At 44.0% G+C, this 17,213-nt stretch overlaps 3 protein-coding genes across 4 annotated transcripts in view; 1 reads left to right on the top strand and 2 right to left on the bottom strand.

Moving 5' to 3' along the window:
* Positions 1-375: 375 nt before the first annotated feature.
* Positions 376-10,524, bottom strand: koko (cyclin Q). The gene is made up of 5 exons (XM_084582647.1): positions 10,217-10,524; positions 10,022-10,119; positions 9,858-9,943; positions 8,473-8,605; positions 376-809 (listed from the first exon to the last, which is right to left on the bottom strand). The coding sequence occupies exons 1-5, from the start codon at positions 10,272-10,274 to the stop codon at positions 465-467; spliced, it is 720 nt and encodes a 239-aa protein (XP_084438773.1). The 5' UTR covers positions 10,275-10,524; the 3' UTR covers positions 376-464.
* A 191-nt stretch (positions 10,525-10,715) lies between these two features.
* Positions 10,716-15,168, top strand: ix (mediator complex subunit intersex). The gene is made up of 4 exons (XM_084582652.1): positions 10,716-10,947; positions 11,023-11,081; positions 11,162-11,255; positions 14,028-15,168. Exons 1-4 carry the CDS (start codon positions 10,753-10,755, stop codon positions 14,238-14,240), a joined length of 561 nt encoding a protein of 186 aa, XP_084438778.1. The 5' UTR covers positions 10,716-10,752; the 3' UTR covers positions 14,241-15,168.
* Positions 14,895-17,213, bottom strand: part of LOC146176313 (microtubule-associated protein 1 light chain 3 alpha-like) — a 30,023-nt gene continuing 27,704 nt past the window's right edge. For both annotated transcript variants that reach the window (XM_084582651.1, XM_084582650.1), the window contains exon 6: positions 14,895-15,372. In XM_084582651.1, coding sequence (XP_084438777.1) covers positions 15,210-15,372 — 163 coding nt within the window. In that variant the 3' untranslated portion in view covers positions 14,895-15,209. The remainder of the gene's footprint in view (positions 15,373-17,213) is intronic.

Raw genomic sequence — 17,213 nt, forward strand, 5'->3', positions numbered from 1 at the left:
ATTTCAAAGGCATATTCAAGTGAGATAATTACTCTTCATGAAGCATTAGTGTTGAAAAGAACCACTTAAACCATTTTGCATTTTAAAAGCGGTAGGTTGCTGTGTCCACGCAAAAGAAATATGCACCTGAACATTATGATTCTGTCCACCTTAAAGACTTTTGTGGAAATCAGTTCTTAATGAAGCCTAGAATAAAAGAGGTTACTGCCATATAAGCAGTTTAATATGCAGTCAATGGCAAACAACCATAATCAAACACTCGAAGCAGGCTACTTTGGCTGACAATGGTGATGTTTATTACTGGCCTTCAGTGTTGCAGACTTGTATGATAGCCATGATGAGGCCACAGTGAAGTTCTGGACCCTGCCCTTGGTGAAAAAAAAAGAAAAATCAGTTTTGTGCGCCCTCAGTGCCACTTGCAGAATACTTCACTGGGCCGCCAAGGCTGACAATGTCGACGTTTATTACTGCCCTTCAGCATCGTAGACCTGTATGACATCCATGATAAGGTCGGCGAGCTTCTCGCGAGTCATGTTTTCGCACAGTGTCTCGTACCAGCTGAGTACGCTGTCCTCTCCGTGTGGTACTCGCACATCATAGGCAAGCAGAGCCACCTGAAGGACGGCCACTGCCAGCTCCTGGGGTGGGTGCCGTAAGCAGCCTGGCTGAAGGTATGCGTCACACAGCAGCGACCACGCCACCTGGGACAGGGGGATCTGGCACGGGTTGCCACCACGTGCCCCGCCGCCACCGCCACATGTAAGGGGGCCCAACCAGTCGGTCAGTGACCGGAGATAGTGAAGCAAGTACTGTGAGAAAAAAATAAAAAAAGAAGCGAAATTAGAGCGTGAGTCACAGCTCCAAGCAGAAGAATGCAGGGAACGTAATTTGCATTAAGGGCCAGCATCCACTGTGTGATGTGCTTCACGAACATCCTTGCCTTATGGACCGGTAATATTTTTGCATTGACTGTATATGATGATTTACCATGTCATCCTGCTGAGCAATGTAACACGTGATATGGCCCCGCCAGTCAAAAGTGAACAGCCTTTTGTCCCATCACCTCAGGTCAAGATGGTCTGAATAAAGTACTTCAGCCTTTCTACAGCAAGTCCAATAACTTCCTCGATTCTTCTACAAGCGCCATGTGCAATGTTGGCAACCACAGAGCAGCCTCCGTGCAAAGGCGGTGCACAGCCAGAATGTCTTCAGAGCCAAGGCGTTGTGGTCGTTCAATAGAATGGAGGTCCTACGCACCATATGGAAGGCAGTGATGTTGCCAGGTCTGACATATGCAAATGCAGTGTTGTGTACCACGTCCTCGACACGGGAATTTATGGAGCGAAGACAGGCACTGGGAGCCCATCGTTCATCCCCCAACGAGGCGGTGCAGGGTGATGTTGGCTGGTCCTCCTTCGAGGCCCGGGAGGCAGTAGCCAAGATTAGTTTTGAAATGCCTTGGTGGACTCTGGGGGCGGACCGCTGGGTTCATCGAGTACAACGCTGCCTTTTGTACTGCGGAGTATGCACACGCTAGAAGAGGAGGGTACGTGAACTGAGTGCAAAGTATGAGGTACCACTGCCAACCGTGACAAACACTAAAGACACCTGACTACTTCGAAGGTGCGTGAACACGTGGCAGCAGCGGAGACCAGGCGGTGGCGAACTGGTGAAGCGGCCAAGCCGGCTCTTGGTATGTATTCCACGCACAAGAGGGACATCACTCAGGAACTGTTCTATGACAACTCCCTGGGGAGCGACCTGCTTTTTGAGGCCCGTGTGGGAGTGCTGCGTACGAAGAAATGGCACGCGCGAATCGAGGGCAAGGACAATGCGGATGTCTTGTGTGCGGCGTGCGGGCGGGAGACAGAGACGATCGAACATATTGTGTTGACTTGCCAAGTGCTCATGCAATGTCAACCTAGCGGGTCAACTTTGCCGCAGGTGCTGGGGTTCACGTTTGGGCAGCCGCAAGGAGACGCTGCAGTGGACAGTGATGCGACACAGCGGGATAGAGGGCTGTGGCTGTGGAGACAACCAAACGACGCCTTGAGAACTGGATAAGGCATACTAGATATTGGTGGTGTTGCACCACGGCGGGACAGACTCAGTCACAGTAGGGAATTGACTTGGCTAGGACCTTTCTAGTCCACCTGGTAAAAAAGGGAAGCCTCAGTACCAATCCAATCCAATATTAACCAGAGGAAAAGCTTTTTGGCACTTCCCATAATCCCCCACGGAGAGGCACAGAAGCGCCAAGATGATGTTTCATGTTTAACTTCACTTTTGCTGGGCATAAAATGTGTATTCAACCATAACGATGCGATTATTCTCGAGGCAAACTTAGAATGAATGCTGTGGAAGTTTCCATACCAGTCTAACATCAAGCTTTCACTAGTGCTAAATTTAAGTGTCAAATGCACTGTTAACACAATTTGATCGAATATTCAGGGAAACCCCCCAAGGTGAAGAAGGTTTGTAATAAGGGAGTAATTACTGACATCCACCCAAGCGCAGCCATATGGCTACAAAGGAAAGCTATACAGCTTTCTCCGAAACTTAATAGTTAAAGAACAATTCATCCTGGTCCGGGGATCAAACCCGGGACCACTGCCTTTCCGGGGGCAGTTGCTCTACCATTTGAGCTAACCAGGACGGTCAGCAGATCAGACGGTAGGACGAGAGTGAATAATATAATTTATTTCCACATGGAGGAGGATCTTGCGGCACAGCTATTGATTCCAAGGCCAAGTCGACATTACCCAAGCCAAATACGAAAAAATTATGGGGAGCACTTTAAGGGTAAGAAGCGATAACATAGGTGACCACCTGACATATAAAGGTCCATTTTTAACAAAGCTGTTTGAATGTGCAGACATAGCCTAGGTGTAGCATGCCTCTGGCTAGGCACCCAAAAGCACTGGAAGATTGATTCTTGTTCCATCTTCCCACCTCAAGTGAGAGACTCGAGTTGGCAGCTCCTCTCGACTTTCTGATATGTGGTCGCATTAAGTCACTCAAACTATTAAAGAATCAGTGCTCGGCCATGTCAGCTGCAGCTACTACCTGCCAGCACCATTCCAGTGTTTTTATGAGTAACGGATATTCTCACACCGGATTTCCTGAGTAACGGGACCTTTAACGCTATCGCATTCAAACCATGTCTTTTTTTACACTTTCACGCCGGGTGAAGTGCTCTTTCAGAAGTTCGCAGCTTGCACAGGTAGTGGTTCTACTTTTGTCTGCAGGCAATACTGAGAAAGTACATGCTGGTAACATCAGGTCTCTCGAAGATGAGTTTGTAGCGTGGCAGTCTTGGAATCAAGAGGTTAATAAATTGGTTACCAGTTAAATCAGCAATGAACGGTTTTCTCTGCTGTATTACCTAATGACTGGTTATCAAGTGTGTGTGTGTGTGTGTGTGTGTGTGTGTGTGTGTGTGTGTGTGTTAGGCTTCACAAGTGCTCTGCTACAACCTCACCTCACACTTGCCACTTACAAACACTCTAAGCATAAAATAGAAAAGAGACATAGAGAAAATGCCCCCCAGACTGCCCCATTATAAGGGATGTGTGTTCTAGAAACAGAATTCAGTGCATGCACCACTGCATCACGACTTAGTTGCTTAGTATTGTTACAATGGATGGTCTTGGACGTCCGAATTGGGATGAGCTGAAATAAACTTTTTTTCTGCACAGCCATATCCTGTAAAGTTTTGCTGTCAATAGATCAAAAGGCACAAGCATGAAAGCAACTTCAAGCCCACGTTTTACACTGTTTCAGACACTCACTGCACTTTTCTACTAGCACTCCTAACATACAGTAGCGGAGACAGCAGAACTACTAAACAAATAATTGACTTAAATACTGCTTCCACTTACTGCCACAAGTGAACGCATAAAAAATAACACAGTGAGCATAGTCAGAACGAAGCAACTATCTGCGCGTGCACTCTCGAACTTGTCTCTACACTCCAGAAAGAGGAAGTGACTGCAACCACTGTGCAAAAGTCTCAAATAGAGTCTACACCTTAGCCCACACGATTGCCTATGGCATGTTTCCACCGGCTAGCATTCTTAGCAGATGTACTATCAGCCAAGGGCAATGTGTAGTTTCGAGAGGCAACAAGCATACTGTTATTATCACACCTACTTTAAGCCCCAAAAAATCCCTTGATCAGAAAACACTAGCAGAGAAGCCACAAGAAAAGTCGGTTTTTCAGCAGCAATAAAAAAGACAGTAAGGAAGGCAGATATAGAGAAAAAGTAAGCATGTATAAATTCCCCATTACAAATGATTTCGTTGCTGACAAGCTAAACTGTAATCCACTTATAGTGATCCCGGATATAACAACATAGCCCATACAATGATCAAATTCCTTAGAATTATTTTGTCATTAGCCCTATGTAAAAATAGACCATATAAAACAACATGATTACCGGCAGCATCACGCCATTCCTAATGCCTACTGATATTTTGCTCTCCTGCATCCACATGCCTCCTCCGCGCTTAAGGTAAGTACGCTGAATTGTTGTGGTTTGAAAATGCATCGCACGGCTCACAGCCATGCGGTGATGTGAGCAGTGTGGTGAAGCATCCTTAAAATGCAATGGGCCCTTTGTAACGGCACCACTGCTTCTGTGTTGCTCTGCAAAAAAGGCTGCGGTGGCCCTTGTGACTTCAGAACAGTTCTTTGACACTCTCGACAGTGTGCACGAAACAAAGCACTTGCCGAATCCGCGAAAAACTGTCGTTGACACTTAGCTTCCATTTCAAAGGTATAGGGAAGTGCACCTAAAGTTTGCTCTCACTCCACCACCGCCACCTCTCTCCCATGGCAGTCATTTCTGAACTACTGTCTGAGTCCGTAGCCAGCTGAGCACATTGAGCCACCCATATCCCTACTGGTACACGCGCTGCTCGAGCTGCTAGCACCCTTTCTTTCATTGCGTGGAAGCGCTGTCCTATGCGCAGGTGCACAAAAGAGATGTTGCTGGTCACTGTGAGTCTGGCTGGAATCCACGGTGTTCAAAGAGGGGAGAAAGTTATTATTGTGTCGTGGGGTACCGACCAGCTCCTCTTGGTTCTTCATATTAAAAGCACACAAAGGCAGCATGCTTGCAGTGTCCCTGAATGTCACCTTTGCAAGTGCATTTGCCACTACTTATTGTAAGCTGTTGTCCTTGAGGATATGACCATGAATGTTGAGAAAAATATGTCCATGAAAATGTTTGGTTGCATGTTTTACAAGCACAAAGAAAGAGGACATGTGCTCACAAATTTTCATTATGAACGGCCTACAATTAGATCAGATTCTATCACATTGAAAAAATATGGTATCATTTACGCAGACACATTTATTCACAAAAATTTTGCATGGAATCGTAACATTTAGTGACTAAACATTTGTCTATCCACACGGCCGAATGCAATTTCGAAAAGAAATAGTTAAAAGAATTTGCTTGCACATCAATGAGCATTTGCATATGAGCCATGGCAGTGCAAATAAATTGTTTGGGGATGCGCATGCGCTAATTCTCTGAAACATACGTAAGCGTTGTAGCAAAAAGCACCTGACTGCACAAACAGCCTTACAGCAGGTCAACACGTGAAAAACTGACACCTTCCGAGAGCAGAGCACTACCCACGCCGCTTTTCATTGGGAGGGGTGACTTGCCTGCCCGGAATATTAGCCAGAGGAGGCGCTTCTCACTGGTGCCTGCAGGGCCCCCATGCGAAGCTGTGGTCTCCTCTAGATGGCCGTATTCCAGGTGCCCATTAAATGAAGTTGTTACGATGCAAACGGTTTTCTAGAGCTTTTTAGGACCAATCAACCCTGTCTTGTGCGTGTCTTTATTCGCGCAACTTAAGATGTCTGAAGTCCTGAAGACCAAATTAACAAGATTTTACTGCATTGGCAATATGACCACCACTTTCTTCTTTTATTTGCTTTCATTACTGTTTGTAATTTCAAAAAGATGCGCTAGTATTTTTGTGCAATACCACCACTAGTTTAACAAAGTTGTCAGCTGGGCTAGCTGTAGTAAGCGTTTGTCCCGTGTCCTTCTTCTCGTTCTAATCTCTCTGAGTGCTTTCAAATTTTAGGATATTACCACTAGTACAGCAGTTGGTTGTCTGGTGCATTTATGCTTTCAAAACGTTCAGTTTTTCACCAAGGTGTCGTGCCACTGAACGTCCCACATTCGAACACGGCCAATATAATCCTCGTGCGCTCTATCGCCATACTCCCTGACAACTTTTATTGGCTATGCAGTCCAGGCTATGGGGGCAGAGCTTTTATCACGGTGTTACCACACCAACTAGTTTGGGCATATCTGGCTTCAGTTACGGTTTCAGTTCCAACTTTACTTGAAATAATAGTTTTCAAGCTGTCAACGACGCAGAAATGTGTTTCTCTACACCACTGAAGACCCCAGTTAGCGTAAATTCGTGGTTAACAAATATCCCACATTATGTATGTTCTTGGAAGAATCATATTGCAAAAACGTACAGAAAGCAGCATAAGTCAGTTTGGGCATTGAAAAGTATATCTCTCAGAATTTTCTGGGGAGAACCCTGTGCATCAATGGATTACTGATGGTTGGTTGACATGCAATGAGCTAGAAGTGCATCCACAACACTTCTTATATGCTTTCAAAATGCAGAGAAAAGAAATAAAGCAACACTGACTTTTATCAATAGTCTGCAGTTAAAAGCCGTAAAGGCATTGCTGCACAATTATTACACTTGAAAGCATTATTATGTTGAAAATCATCCTTTCTGACCGTAGGCTTTGATTTACATTTTAAAAGTATATTTGAAATTCTTTTATGTAAAAGTGTATTTATTTTTCCGATTCAGATTTTTTAGGCACTCCAAGGCACTATGGGGCCAAGAGGCCCCATAAGCAGTTATTGACTTTGGGACTTGCCCCTATATCTAAAACATAGACCTGTACATCGGGAGAGAAGGATGCCGAAACACCTCCTCTCTGGGCTGTTGCAAACTTGTTCTGTTACCGCTTCCACCATGCAAACAAGTGCCACTTCCAAGTGAACACAACGGCCTAGAAAGCAATGTGGCACTGCCCCAGTTGCAAAGGTCTATATTTGTTATATACCTATTTACACCAATGACAGACTGCTTGTGATTCTTAAGAGCTCCTGAAAAACTATTCACTAAAGCTAAATAATGGCACGAAATAAGTATCCTGTCAGTCCTCTTTGCAAAACAAAAATTTCTGAGTTAGCTTCATTAGCACTGCACACATGGGCGATCGAAAATGATGCTCCTCCTCTTCCCCCCTCAATTCTGCGCACGCCAGCATACAAGAAGAAAAATGGAAAAAAAAAAGAGCTGCGCTGGCAACCCACCCTACCCCAATATCATCATCGGAGAGGAAGCATGTGGGGAGGTGTTGCCCTATTTGGTAGTGAGAAGTTGCTAGGAGCACTTTTGAATTATTTGTATATTATAGGTTCCACACCAATCTTTTAGGTTTTGACTCATAGATTTCTCGCATTAGAATATTGAATGCAAGTATCATTTCAAAGGCCCCCTTGAAAAAGTATTGTGGTTGCCTGTGCAGGGAATTAGTGTCATCAGGTTTTGGACAGATGAGGCTTCTTTTACTGGCTGCTTCGCCTGCGACAGGCAATGGTCTTCATGATATGCTTTCTATACTGCCCTCCTTTGAATCTGCTAACAACAAGACCTCAGCTGTTTGCTTTGCTCCCTTCTTCACTTAATTTTTCCCCTACTTTTCAAGAATTATTTTGATTATGCTCAAGCTTTAAACAAGAGAACTGTCTACAGTGAAAATGAAAACCTTTCTTCTGTATTTTCCTGGACCACAAAAGATCCATGGGGAATTTGCACACCACAGCCTTGCCAGTTACCATTTGGCAAATGACACGGTTCTAAAGATAATGGCCAGCATGGTGCCCAGCTGTTCACAAATAAAATCAAAATAAGTGCCTCTGTTCTTGCGACTCCCACCATAAAATAAAGAGTCTGTGTCGACAGAAGTGCCACATTTGTGTCACAGCTTGTAAACTTACATTTGTTACTTTATGGGCATGTGTTGCCTGTAATGAGAAAGCCAACTGGCAGGCTTTTTGTCCTTATGACTATGGCACGGTGTCAAAGGTTCTGTATGCTTTCACAACGCTTGTCTGCTGATTCGATTTGACCTTCCAAAACTGACTACATTGTTGGAAGTGGGCCCACTCCACAACACTTTCCAGGCAAACTGTGGTTCCACAAACGTGTGTGTGCTTGTACACATAAATTAGGGTTCAGAGTGTTAACCAAAGCAACCCATGACCAAGGTATTAGGCGTAGCATGATTAGACTACAGGGTCTGTATTGTAAGCCTACATCATTTTCAGAAGCCAAAACGATACAAACTCAAATACGATTTCCTCCTTAGTGAAGACTTGCCAGGAGTTCATAATGACACGGCGAACTCACCCGGTGCGGATGGTCGACAGAAACTTTAAACTGGAGCACTCGAAGCATGAGAAGCTCACACTGGACGATGGCATCTCGAAGGCACCAGTACTCTTCTGCCAACGGCAACGGATCCGACTTTGGATAGGCGCTCCTGCAATGAGGGGGTCACGTTAGCAACTACTATCCAAGAATGATGCAAGAATTATGATATTTACAGCTATTGAAAGGCATGAATGTTTCAGTGGTACCAAACGCCTACAAACCAGTTGAGAAACAAAGTTAGCAAACTCTGTGCTATTAAGGGGGGATGCGGGGCTAAAATCACAATTTTCAATTAAAAAAAATGTGTACTTAAATTTTTGTTGTTTTTATTGTGCATGTATAAAAGGAACTTCTCGCCAAGTTTGATTTTCATCTGCACAGAAGAAAAGTTAAAATTCACTGTTTTGCGAGATGGGGTGCACTCACCACCGAAAGCGCCTATGAACGTTGATTTCGAGATACAGCCACACAGCGGGCAAGAAAGTGAAAGTGAACGTGAAGTGCATCCTCAACTTAGAATGCTTGTTTCTCAAGCTCTCTAGCCAAAAAAGACCTGCTATCAAAAGTTGAGCAGATAGTTAAAAAAGAAAGAAAAGGCAATTTTGAGCTGTGGCAACAGCGGATTGGTGGGTAAACCAAAGTAGAGGCTTGGATTGATTGAAACGCCGCACATAACTTTCGAACACTGTTTTCACACCACTGGGAGTCTGGGTAATCGAAGTGCTCAATAAGCTGGAGATAGAATACGAAGCATAGACAAAGAAGCATGCCCAGCAAGCAACCAAGGAAAGCATTTCACAAGTGCAGACAAGGGTGCTGGACAGCTGTAAGACTGAAAGTAAAAGAGGCAACTCAAAGAAATCGTCACAGAGCAGTGTTGTGTTGAAAAAAGAAAGCCAAACATATGCACCAGGCCAGTTTAATTTATTTAGGCCCTGAATTTGAATAGCATGTTCCCAAATCTTTGAACTCATTTTTCTCCCTTCGCACTTTTTGTACGAGCACAGCCATTAGGAAAACTACCATTTCCAAACTCATTCACCAAAGGCTGCTCTCTAAATGATTATTCTGACAGATTTAATTATTCATTATGACAGCTAAAACTTTTTCTTTTTTTTTTTTGCTTGTGCTAAGGTGATGAAACTTAGAATATATTCTAATAAGAGGAAGATAGATAAGCCATCCCTAAAAATTTCGTTGAAAGTGGTGCAACAATTCAAAAGTTCACCCTTTAGCACCACATCACCTCATAACAAAGCTTGCAACCATTCCCAGTCAAAACAGACATGGTCTGAGGCAGTAGGAAAAATGAACCATTGAGTTCAGACAAATCATTCTAAAGTAGATGCTCCCGTACTCACTTGTGGAAGACATTCACCACGTCTCGTATTTTCAGGTAGTCCTCTTCGACTTTGCCGGCCAAATACATCGCTGTTGCTGCAACGAGCTTGAAGAAGGAAATGAAAGAAGATGTAAGTAGCCACCACTAAGAGAACACGAACCAAGATCTGAATGCAGCACTTACGTAAAAGTCGTAGTCTTCTTGAGAGCATTCTTGAAAGAAACGATGAAAGTACGTGGCAGCAGTTGCCGCAGTTTGAGGTTTGGCCTCCAACTTCGTACCTACAACGTTGCACAGAGAGCGCGATCTAGTGAAGCACTGTTGCTATAGGAAGTCGGAAGAACCGATGTAAGATTGCGGCATAAATAATAATCCTACCTGCTTCGAATATTAATCTCACAGAGCCGATGTATGATGGTGCCTTTGGGCTAGTCATCGTAAAGCCGGCTTGGGCGCGTAGAATGCGCAGACCACGCCGACGTTGTTAGACCCGCTTCGTTTCAGGTTGTGTTTTCAGCTGCCTTGCTTGTACACAAAGCGATTAAGGAGTAAAGCTATCTTGCAGAAAACGCTGGCATACCGGCAAATTGCTAGAATCGTTGCACGCACCACTCACAGCCAACTTTGCCGGCGTCGACGATCAAGCGATCAACAGACAGAAAACGACCTGCGCGCCACCGTCCCACTGGTCCCACCACCTCGAGAGCCTCAAGCACGGCCTCAAGTGCGAAGTTAAAAAAAAAAATTTTATTAAGCAAAAATTAATAAAAATAAAGAACACAGTAATATATTTAAAATAAGAAATTTTAAAGCAGAAAATGCAAGCAAATGCGGGCCAAACTTTACCTTTCGAAACAACGTGAATCCCACTTCAGAACTATTTTCACGTCTCCCTCCGTGCGTTTTGTGTAAAAATGGCTGCTCCCATGCAGGGTTTACCTGCTGGGGCCGCCGGCCCGCCCGGCGGGCCCCCTGGTCCGTCCATGCCTCAGCATCCAAGCCAACCACAAGCGGCTCATTCCTCACAGGGCCAAACTACAACTGAGGTCAAGTTTGACAATGTGGCCAAAGTCAAAGCGCTGGTTTGGTCTTTGAAAGATGCCCTCTCGGTGAGTTGAGTCCGTCGTCTTTCCACTCCGAAATTTTCCAGGATCTTGACATTTCTGTCTGTTGATTTATTTCAGAATCTGGTGAGAGTAGCAGCTACGAATATATATCACACAGCAGCAGTGGACAATGGAGTGTGAGTTTACTGTTTTGGAAATGATAGCCCGTTTTGAAATAGAGTCGATGCCTCTGCAACTTTTGCGTTTTGCCTTGCAGACGAGCAACCACATCGGACGAGTCGACGCCTCCAAGACTGGACAAGGCCCTCGAAGATTTCTTTTCGATCTGCAACCAAATCGAGCTGAATCTTGTACGTATTCATCGTTGTCTTTACACTAGTGAAACGCCCGAGGCACTTTTGTGCCGACGAAGTTATTCCCACTCGCGAAAATACATTACAGAAATGTCCTTTGAGACACGCTAATTGAACCTTCAGAGCATGAGGCAAAGGGGTGCTTTTCTAAACGGCAGTATCAAAGCATTCAAGCTGTGTGCCCTTTCAGCTGTTTCGCTGGTCTGCGGCTCAGGAATCTTGGATACTTTAAGTTGGCTCGCAAATATCACTTTCTCGGTTACTTCCGACCATTCTCGCGAAGGCAGCGTCAGCTCCGAGCAGGCACAGCTTGCTGTCGCAATAAACCTACGCGAGAAGCAGAGATCACCGTTTTAGGGAGCCTACATGCTTCAGCGTGGCCGCGACACGGTCCATTCGCATTGAAGCATTCTTAAAGATTGGACATATCACGAATCGCGGTGGCAACTTCTCGTAGTCGTGTCATAGTTCACACGTCTCTAATCTGCCGAGAAGTAACGCTGCATGTTTATTCCCTGAAAATTTCATTCACTTTCATCATCAATAGTTGAGGTTAAATTTATTATGCGAGTGGCGCATGACATGAGAGTTGCATGAATGTTGTCAGCTCATGCTCATACATCTCTCCACTATATATCTCAGGTCGCCTAGCGCCAGTTGTAATCGCCTAGCGCCAGCTAGAGGGGAGCACGCGAGCTAATTGAGAAAGAACGAAAGCAACGAAAGTCACTGAAAAGAAGAGGACGATGAGGAGATCGCGCGCTCGGCGATAACTAGTTCGAAGAGCCAACAGCAGGGGAAGCGCAACTCTATGGCCTCGGGTTACGCGGACGTAAGTCGGACGAAAGCGTCGCTCAGCCATTCGTAATCCCTGATATATTGTATCATGCAATCTAGTTCACTAAATAAACTCGTTGAAACGTAATTGTTGTAGATAAAAACAACCAGCAACTGACAATGTGCGTAGAGATTAATAGTTGCGTCCCCTAGAGGAGATTAGCGTTTTCCCGTCAGATCTATTACTCCACGAGTTATAGCGCTCTACCGCAGCGCTATAACAGCGCTATAACGAATAGTAGAGCGCTCTATAGCGCTCTACTATTCGATTCGTATTCGATTCGCTGCTTTCACTATTCGATTCGTATTCGATTCGCTTTTTAGCTAGATTATTCGTATTCGATTAGATAGCAAGAGTGCACTATTCGTATTCAATTCGGTTTGGAAAAAGTACTATTCGCACACCCCTACCATTTTTCATTGTAGTGAACGTTACATTTTTGTCGGTTTAGTATCGCAATCAGTTCATCCAGTTATTTATTGCATGCGCCCTACTCGACATTATGACGAATGCAAATGACATTAGGCTAAACTTGGAATTGGTCTCAAAAAAGATGAGTGCCTCAATTTTTGTTGCAGTTATTAAAAAGTGTATTCCACTGAAAACAACATTGATGCCACAGTAGGAATTTACTTTCATAATGGGGCAAGTGTTAATTTTATTGACTGGTTTCCTTACAAAATGTTAATGGTCATAGGCGTTCTACAGTAGAGGGAGTCCAATTTCACTGCAGTGCATTGTCTCAATGTGACACAGCTATTACATACAATGCAGTCGACAAACAGGGTAACCACATAGCTGCATCCTCACACGGTGAAAGTTGTCATAGGCGGCCACGATGTTCATACAGAGAATTGAAACGCAACCCTGAACTCAGTGACAATGAAATGCTTACAGGCATGAGAATATACAACAAATTAACAATACTGAAAAGAGTGAGATTCTGGTGCAAAATGACTAAGGGCCAACTCACAACTGGTCCATAAGCAACCTCTTGCTCGTCAAAAGGCAGAAGCAGCCATCAAAGCCGATCATGGCTCATAGTCAATCTCAGGTGGCAAGCTTTTAAAACATATGCTCGCAAAAGCAGCTAGTGACAGGGACTACTGAAAAGCCTTTAAGAAATTAAAAAAGAAAAGTCCTATTGAGCTGATGTTTTTAGGCCGTTTTCCTGCAGTCTGTCTAGCCACTCGTTACAGTCATCAAGCTTCACGTGTTGTGTGCTGACCTGTGATATCTACAAACTGAGCTCAGCCCACTAGATGTCAGACTCCGCATCAAAATAATCGGTGACCATGTCTATCTCTTCATGTGGGTCGGTTAGGTGCAGAGTCTTCTTGATGGTGGATCTAACAATTGCTTGCTGCGTGGCTCTGGCCTAGATTCTTTCAACAAAAGCATCTATCATGGGGTAAAAATTGGCCATGCGGTGCTCTAGCTTCCTCCTTTGTTACGCGAAAAAACTGACTGGCACGGTTCATGTCTACGCATCTAGACACCTTGCTCTGTATCACATCAGGAATGCCTGACCCTTATGTCTGGCATTATTCCTGTGGCATTGTGGAGCACCTTTGCACAGGTACTCTCGTCGAGCCTCATTTTTTTTTTTTCTTTTAGTGCTTGTTAAAAATTATTTTCTGAAATGCCGTAAGAGGATTAATTTTCTTATCCTGGCATGTACAGCCAACCTTTAGGACCCTCATCAGCACAGGATGAGCCATTTCTATGCAGAATAGATAGTGCCATCTATGTGTTTAAAGAAGAAAAGCTTTACCATGGATGCACCAAATGGGAATTTCATCTAATACTCACAAGGTGGATCAGAAGATAGTGTGTACCTTCGATACTGTCCATAACTGGTTGATAGGTAAGGTTAGAGGAAGCTAATGCCACAGACGGTTAAGCAGTGTGTTGTCCTTTTTTCTTCACAGCGTACCATCCAAGAGTGTGCACTGCAGTTGCGAGACAGCCACCAGTACCTGCCTGTGCCAGTCGTTGCCACAAAGCCAGACCCTAGCAACCCTCAGGATGGCACACTCTCTTACAGCCAGTACATCAACACCATCCGCGCTCAGGTCAGCTTTGCCAAGGCTCTTCAGGACGTGTTGAACGAAGGTGCTCGTAGAATTAACCAGCCAGAGTAGTCCATTCGTTGAAACGTACCTGTGAAGTTTGGTGTGAAATGCTTGCTGGGGCGCTGGTACGAATGACCAGTCATCGACGATTTCACCTTTCACAATTTGTAAGAAAATAAAGCATGTCTCTACTTTTCACTTCTTTCTTTACTGCACTTTCTTGTAAAGTTCTGAAATTGTTTGCAGTGCATGTATAAAGTGAACAAACTAGTGTTTAGTGTTGTTTTAGTGTAATAGAAAGCCCAAGTAGAAGCTGCTAACTATGTTTTACTGCATAATTAGTCTTGATCACGCTGGCAGTCACACCATGAGTGTGGCACTATCTTGCATGCATACTCTTTAAATTGGTTTAAAACTTGTTCACATGTTGCTGCAGCAACATGTGAACAAGTGGGCAGTGTTCCTGCTTTGCTTTACTGAAAATTTGAAATCAAGTTGGTCGGCATAATAAATCGCAAGTCTGCTGTGTGAAGGCTGCAGCCACTGCGATTGAATAGAGCACTGCCCTCGGGAAATCTCTGTACAGTTTCCAATGTAGATGGATTAGTGTACACCCTTCTGTTGTGCAAAAGTGTGATGCAATAAAGTGTACGAGTCTGCAGGGCTCGTTGTTGGACTGTGACACATGTATGCCGAGGACTGTTGATTTTGATTTGGAACGGATTGGATATGTAAGATCTTTATTTTGCTCCATTCACTTGGCAGTTACAGCACAGGACAATGAGGATGTTATGGAACATTCAGAAGACAAAATAGTGGTCGTACTTCAGTTTTCTGAATGCGAGATTCTGCAGGCAGGGAACTAGCAAAAGTGTCAACAAGCACGGGTAGTCGGACTGTGCTATGTGAACCTCTTGCTAGATTCGTGAGGGTGACCAAAAGTGACAATGTGAGTGACGCTCGTAAATAAATTTAAAAGCACTGCCTTGAAAATGAATAGGGAGATTGTGAAATGCATATTCTCTATTCTTCCCCCTTCTAAACACCAAACATTTCCTGTGATGCGTAAGTGATGTAGAGGAAGCCGTCTTCATCGTGACATTCTGCATAGACATCAGAGAGGGTCTTGGAGAGGTTGGCCATGCTCCTGTTATCGACGAGCAAGTAGAAGGACTGGCAGGCGCTGATCTGCAGTCTGTTTCTAAGGGGAGAAAATGGTAAGATTTTAGGGACAAAGCATCCTCTGATTCTGTGAATGCAAAACTTCTAGGCATGCATTGTAGTGCAGGCAGGAAAAAATAGTTGAGATGTGCCTTACAATGCAGCACTACATTCCTGACTGCTACCCAAGAACTATCAAGCCTTCCTTATGCAAGGTGAAATTTCTCGAAAGTTGTTGCACAAAAGTGCGGTGACGCCTGAACAATATTTATAGAAAGATGTGATGTTGGACATTTGAAATAAACACAGCAATCCATTTTGTTTAATGGTGACTATGTATTATAGCTGCTCTGATGTGAAGAGGGCGGAACAAACTTTAGTAGGCATTTTTTGTTGTACTACTAGTTAGGTCGCTTGTGCCTCAGGTGGCCTCCAGAGGGGGCAACCTCGAGGAGGGCTTAGAAACAGTGTCAGTTTTCATTTTCCTTTTTCTTTTCAAAGCATAATCACTTTATGTGCCTAAAATATGATTTCTTCACATAACAACATACTAATGACAAAAATCAGTCGGAAAAGTATAATTGAGACCTTGAAAATGTGTGGTGAGAGAATACAGTTATATGAAGGCCTAACAGAATTTGCATGGATAATCGTTTAGGAAGGTTGGATTTTTATGTGTGCAAATTTGGCATGCTTTATATAAAGGTCTCAGTGGCGAGAAGGCAGAAATCTGGTATAGGTTACCATCCGGCTAGTGACGTCCGCCAGTTTTCATGGCATCATGATTAATCCCATTTCACAGATGCATTTGCCAGTCATTTGCAGTTTTACACTAGAGGACTAACATCAATATTGTGAGGGCCGTTTCCATGACATTCTCCACTGCTTTCTTGAAGTGTATCTGACTGTAGTTGAGGGTTTAGTTTATATGGTATGTTTAACTCCACAGCTTTATTTCCTTCAAATTTCCCCTAATGGAAAACAAACAATTAGTAGAAACTGCAGCATGCTGCATAAATTCTCATTGTAGGGTTTGCATTGTTCGTGCTTATTTGTATACCTTCACCCTAGAGTTATATATGAGGGAAAATCAATTTTTTCTGAAGTCCACTTGGATGTCATAGGTTTGGATGGCCATCCCTAGGTTTGAGCTTGTGGCTATCTTTCAGGTAGAAGGGAAGCTTTTCTTCGCTGGCATATTTTTTCAAGCCAGCAGGATCTCAGCAGCACAGAACTTGCATCAGCTTGATGACTGATGAAACAGTTTAATGGCTGGTGATTTATATGTTGTCATAGTGTCATTCTAGTTTTCTTAAGCAGCTGACCATAGAGTATGCTTGCTGTTGTAGAAAATTCATATTTGGGGGTACTTTAGTGACGTTCCTTTACCACCTGTGCATATTTATCGATACATAATAGCAGGTCTTGATGTGGTTCAAGCAGAAGGGGCATACAAAGAAAATACAGCACACTGACATTGACAGACATAAGAAAAAAAAGATTAATTTAATAGTTGGTTCGGTTCAGTTTATGAGGTTTAACGTCACAAAGTGACTTAGGCTATGAGACACTCCATAGTGGAGGGCTCCGGAAATTTTGACCACCTGGGATTCTTTAATGTGCATTGACATCACGCAGCACACGGGTGCCTGGCTTTTCACCTCCATCGGAAAGCGGCCGCCATGGACAGGATTCAATCCTGCATCCTTGGGTAGAGGCATTCAAGTTCCCTTACCTCAGCGCCACCGTGGCAGGGCATTAAATTAATTGTGCCCACAATACCTATCCAGTCAAGCAAAACAAGAACACTTGGTTAGGTAATGAAATAATTTCCGAAACAAATAAATCAAATAAATATATGCAATATTGAACCCCCAGTGC

The sequence above is a fragment of the Amblyomma maculatum genome, chromosome 10 (assembly GCF_055883805.1).
Source record: "Amblyomma maculatum isolate TAMU_Amacu chromosome 10, ASM5588380v1, whole genome shotgun sequence".
NCBI classification, from domain to species: domain Eukaryota; kingdom Metazoa; phylum Arthropoda; class Arachnida; order Ixodida; family Ixodidae; genus Amblyomma; species Amblyomma maculatum.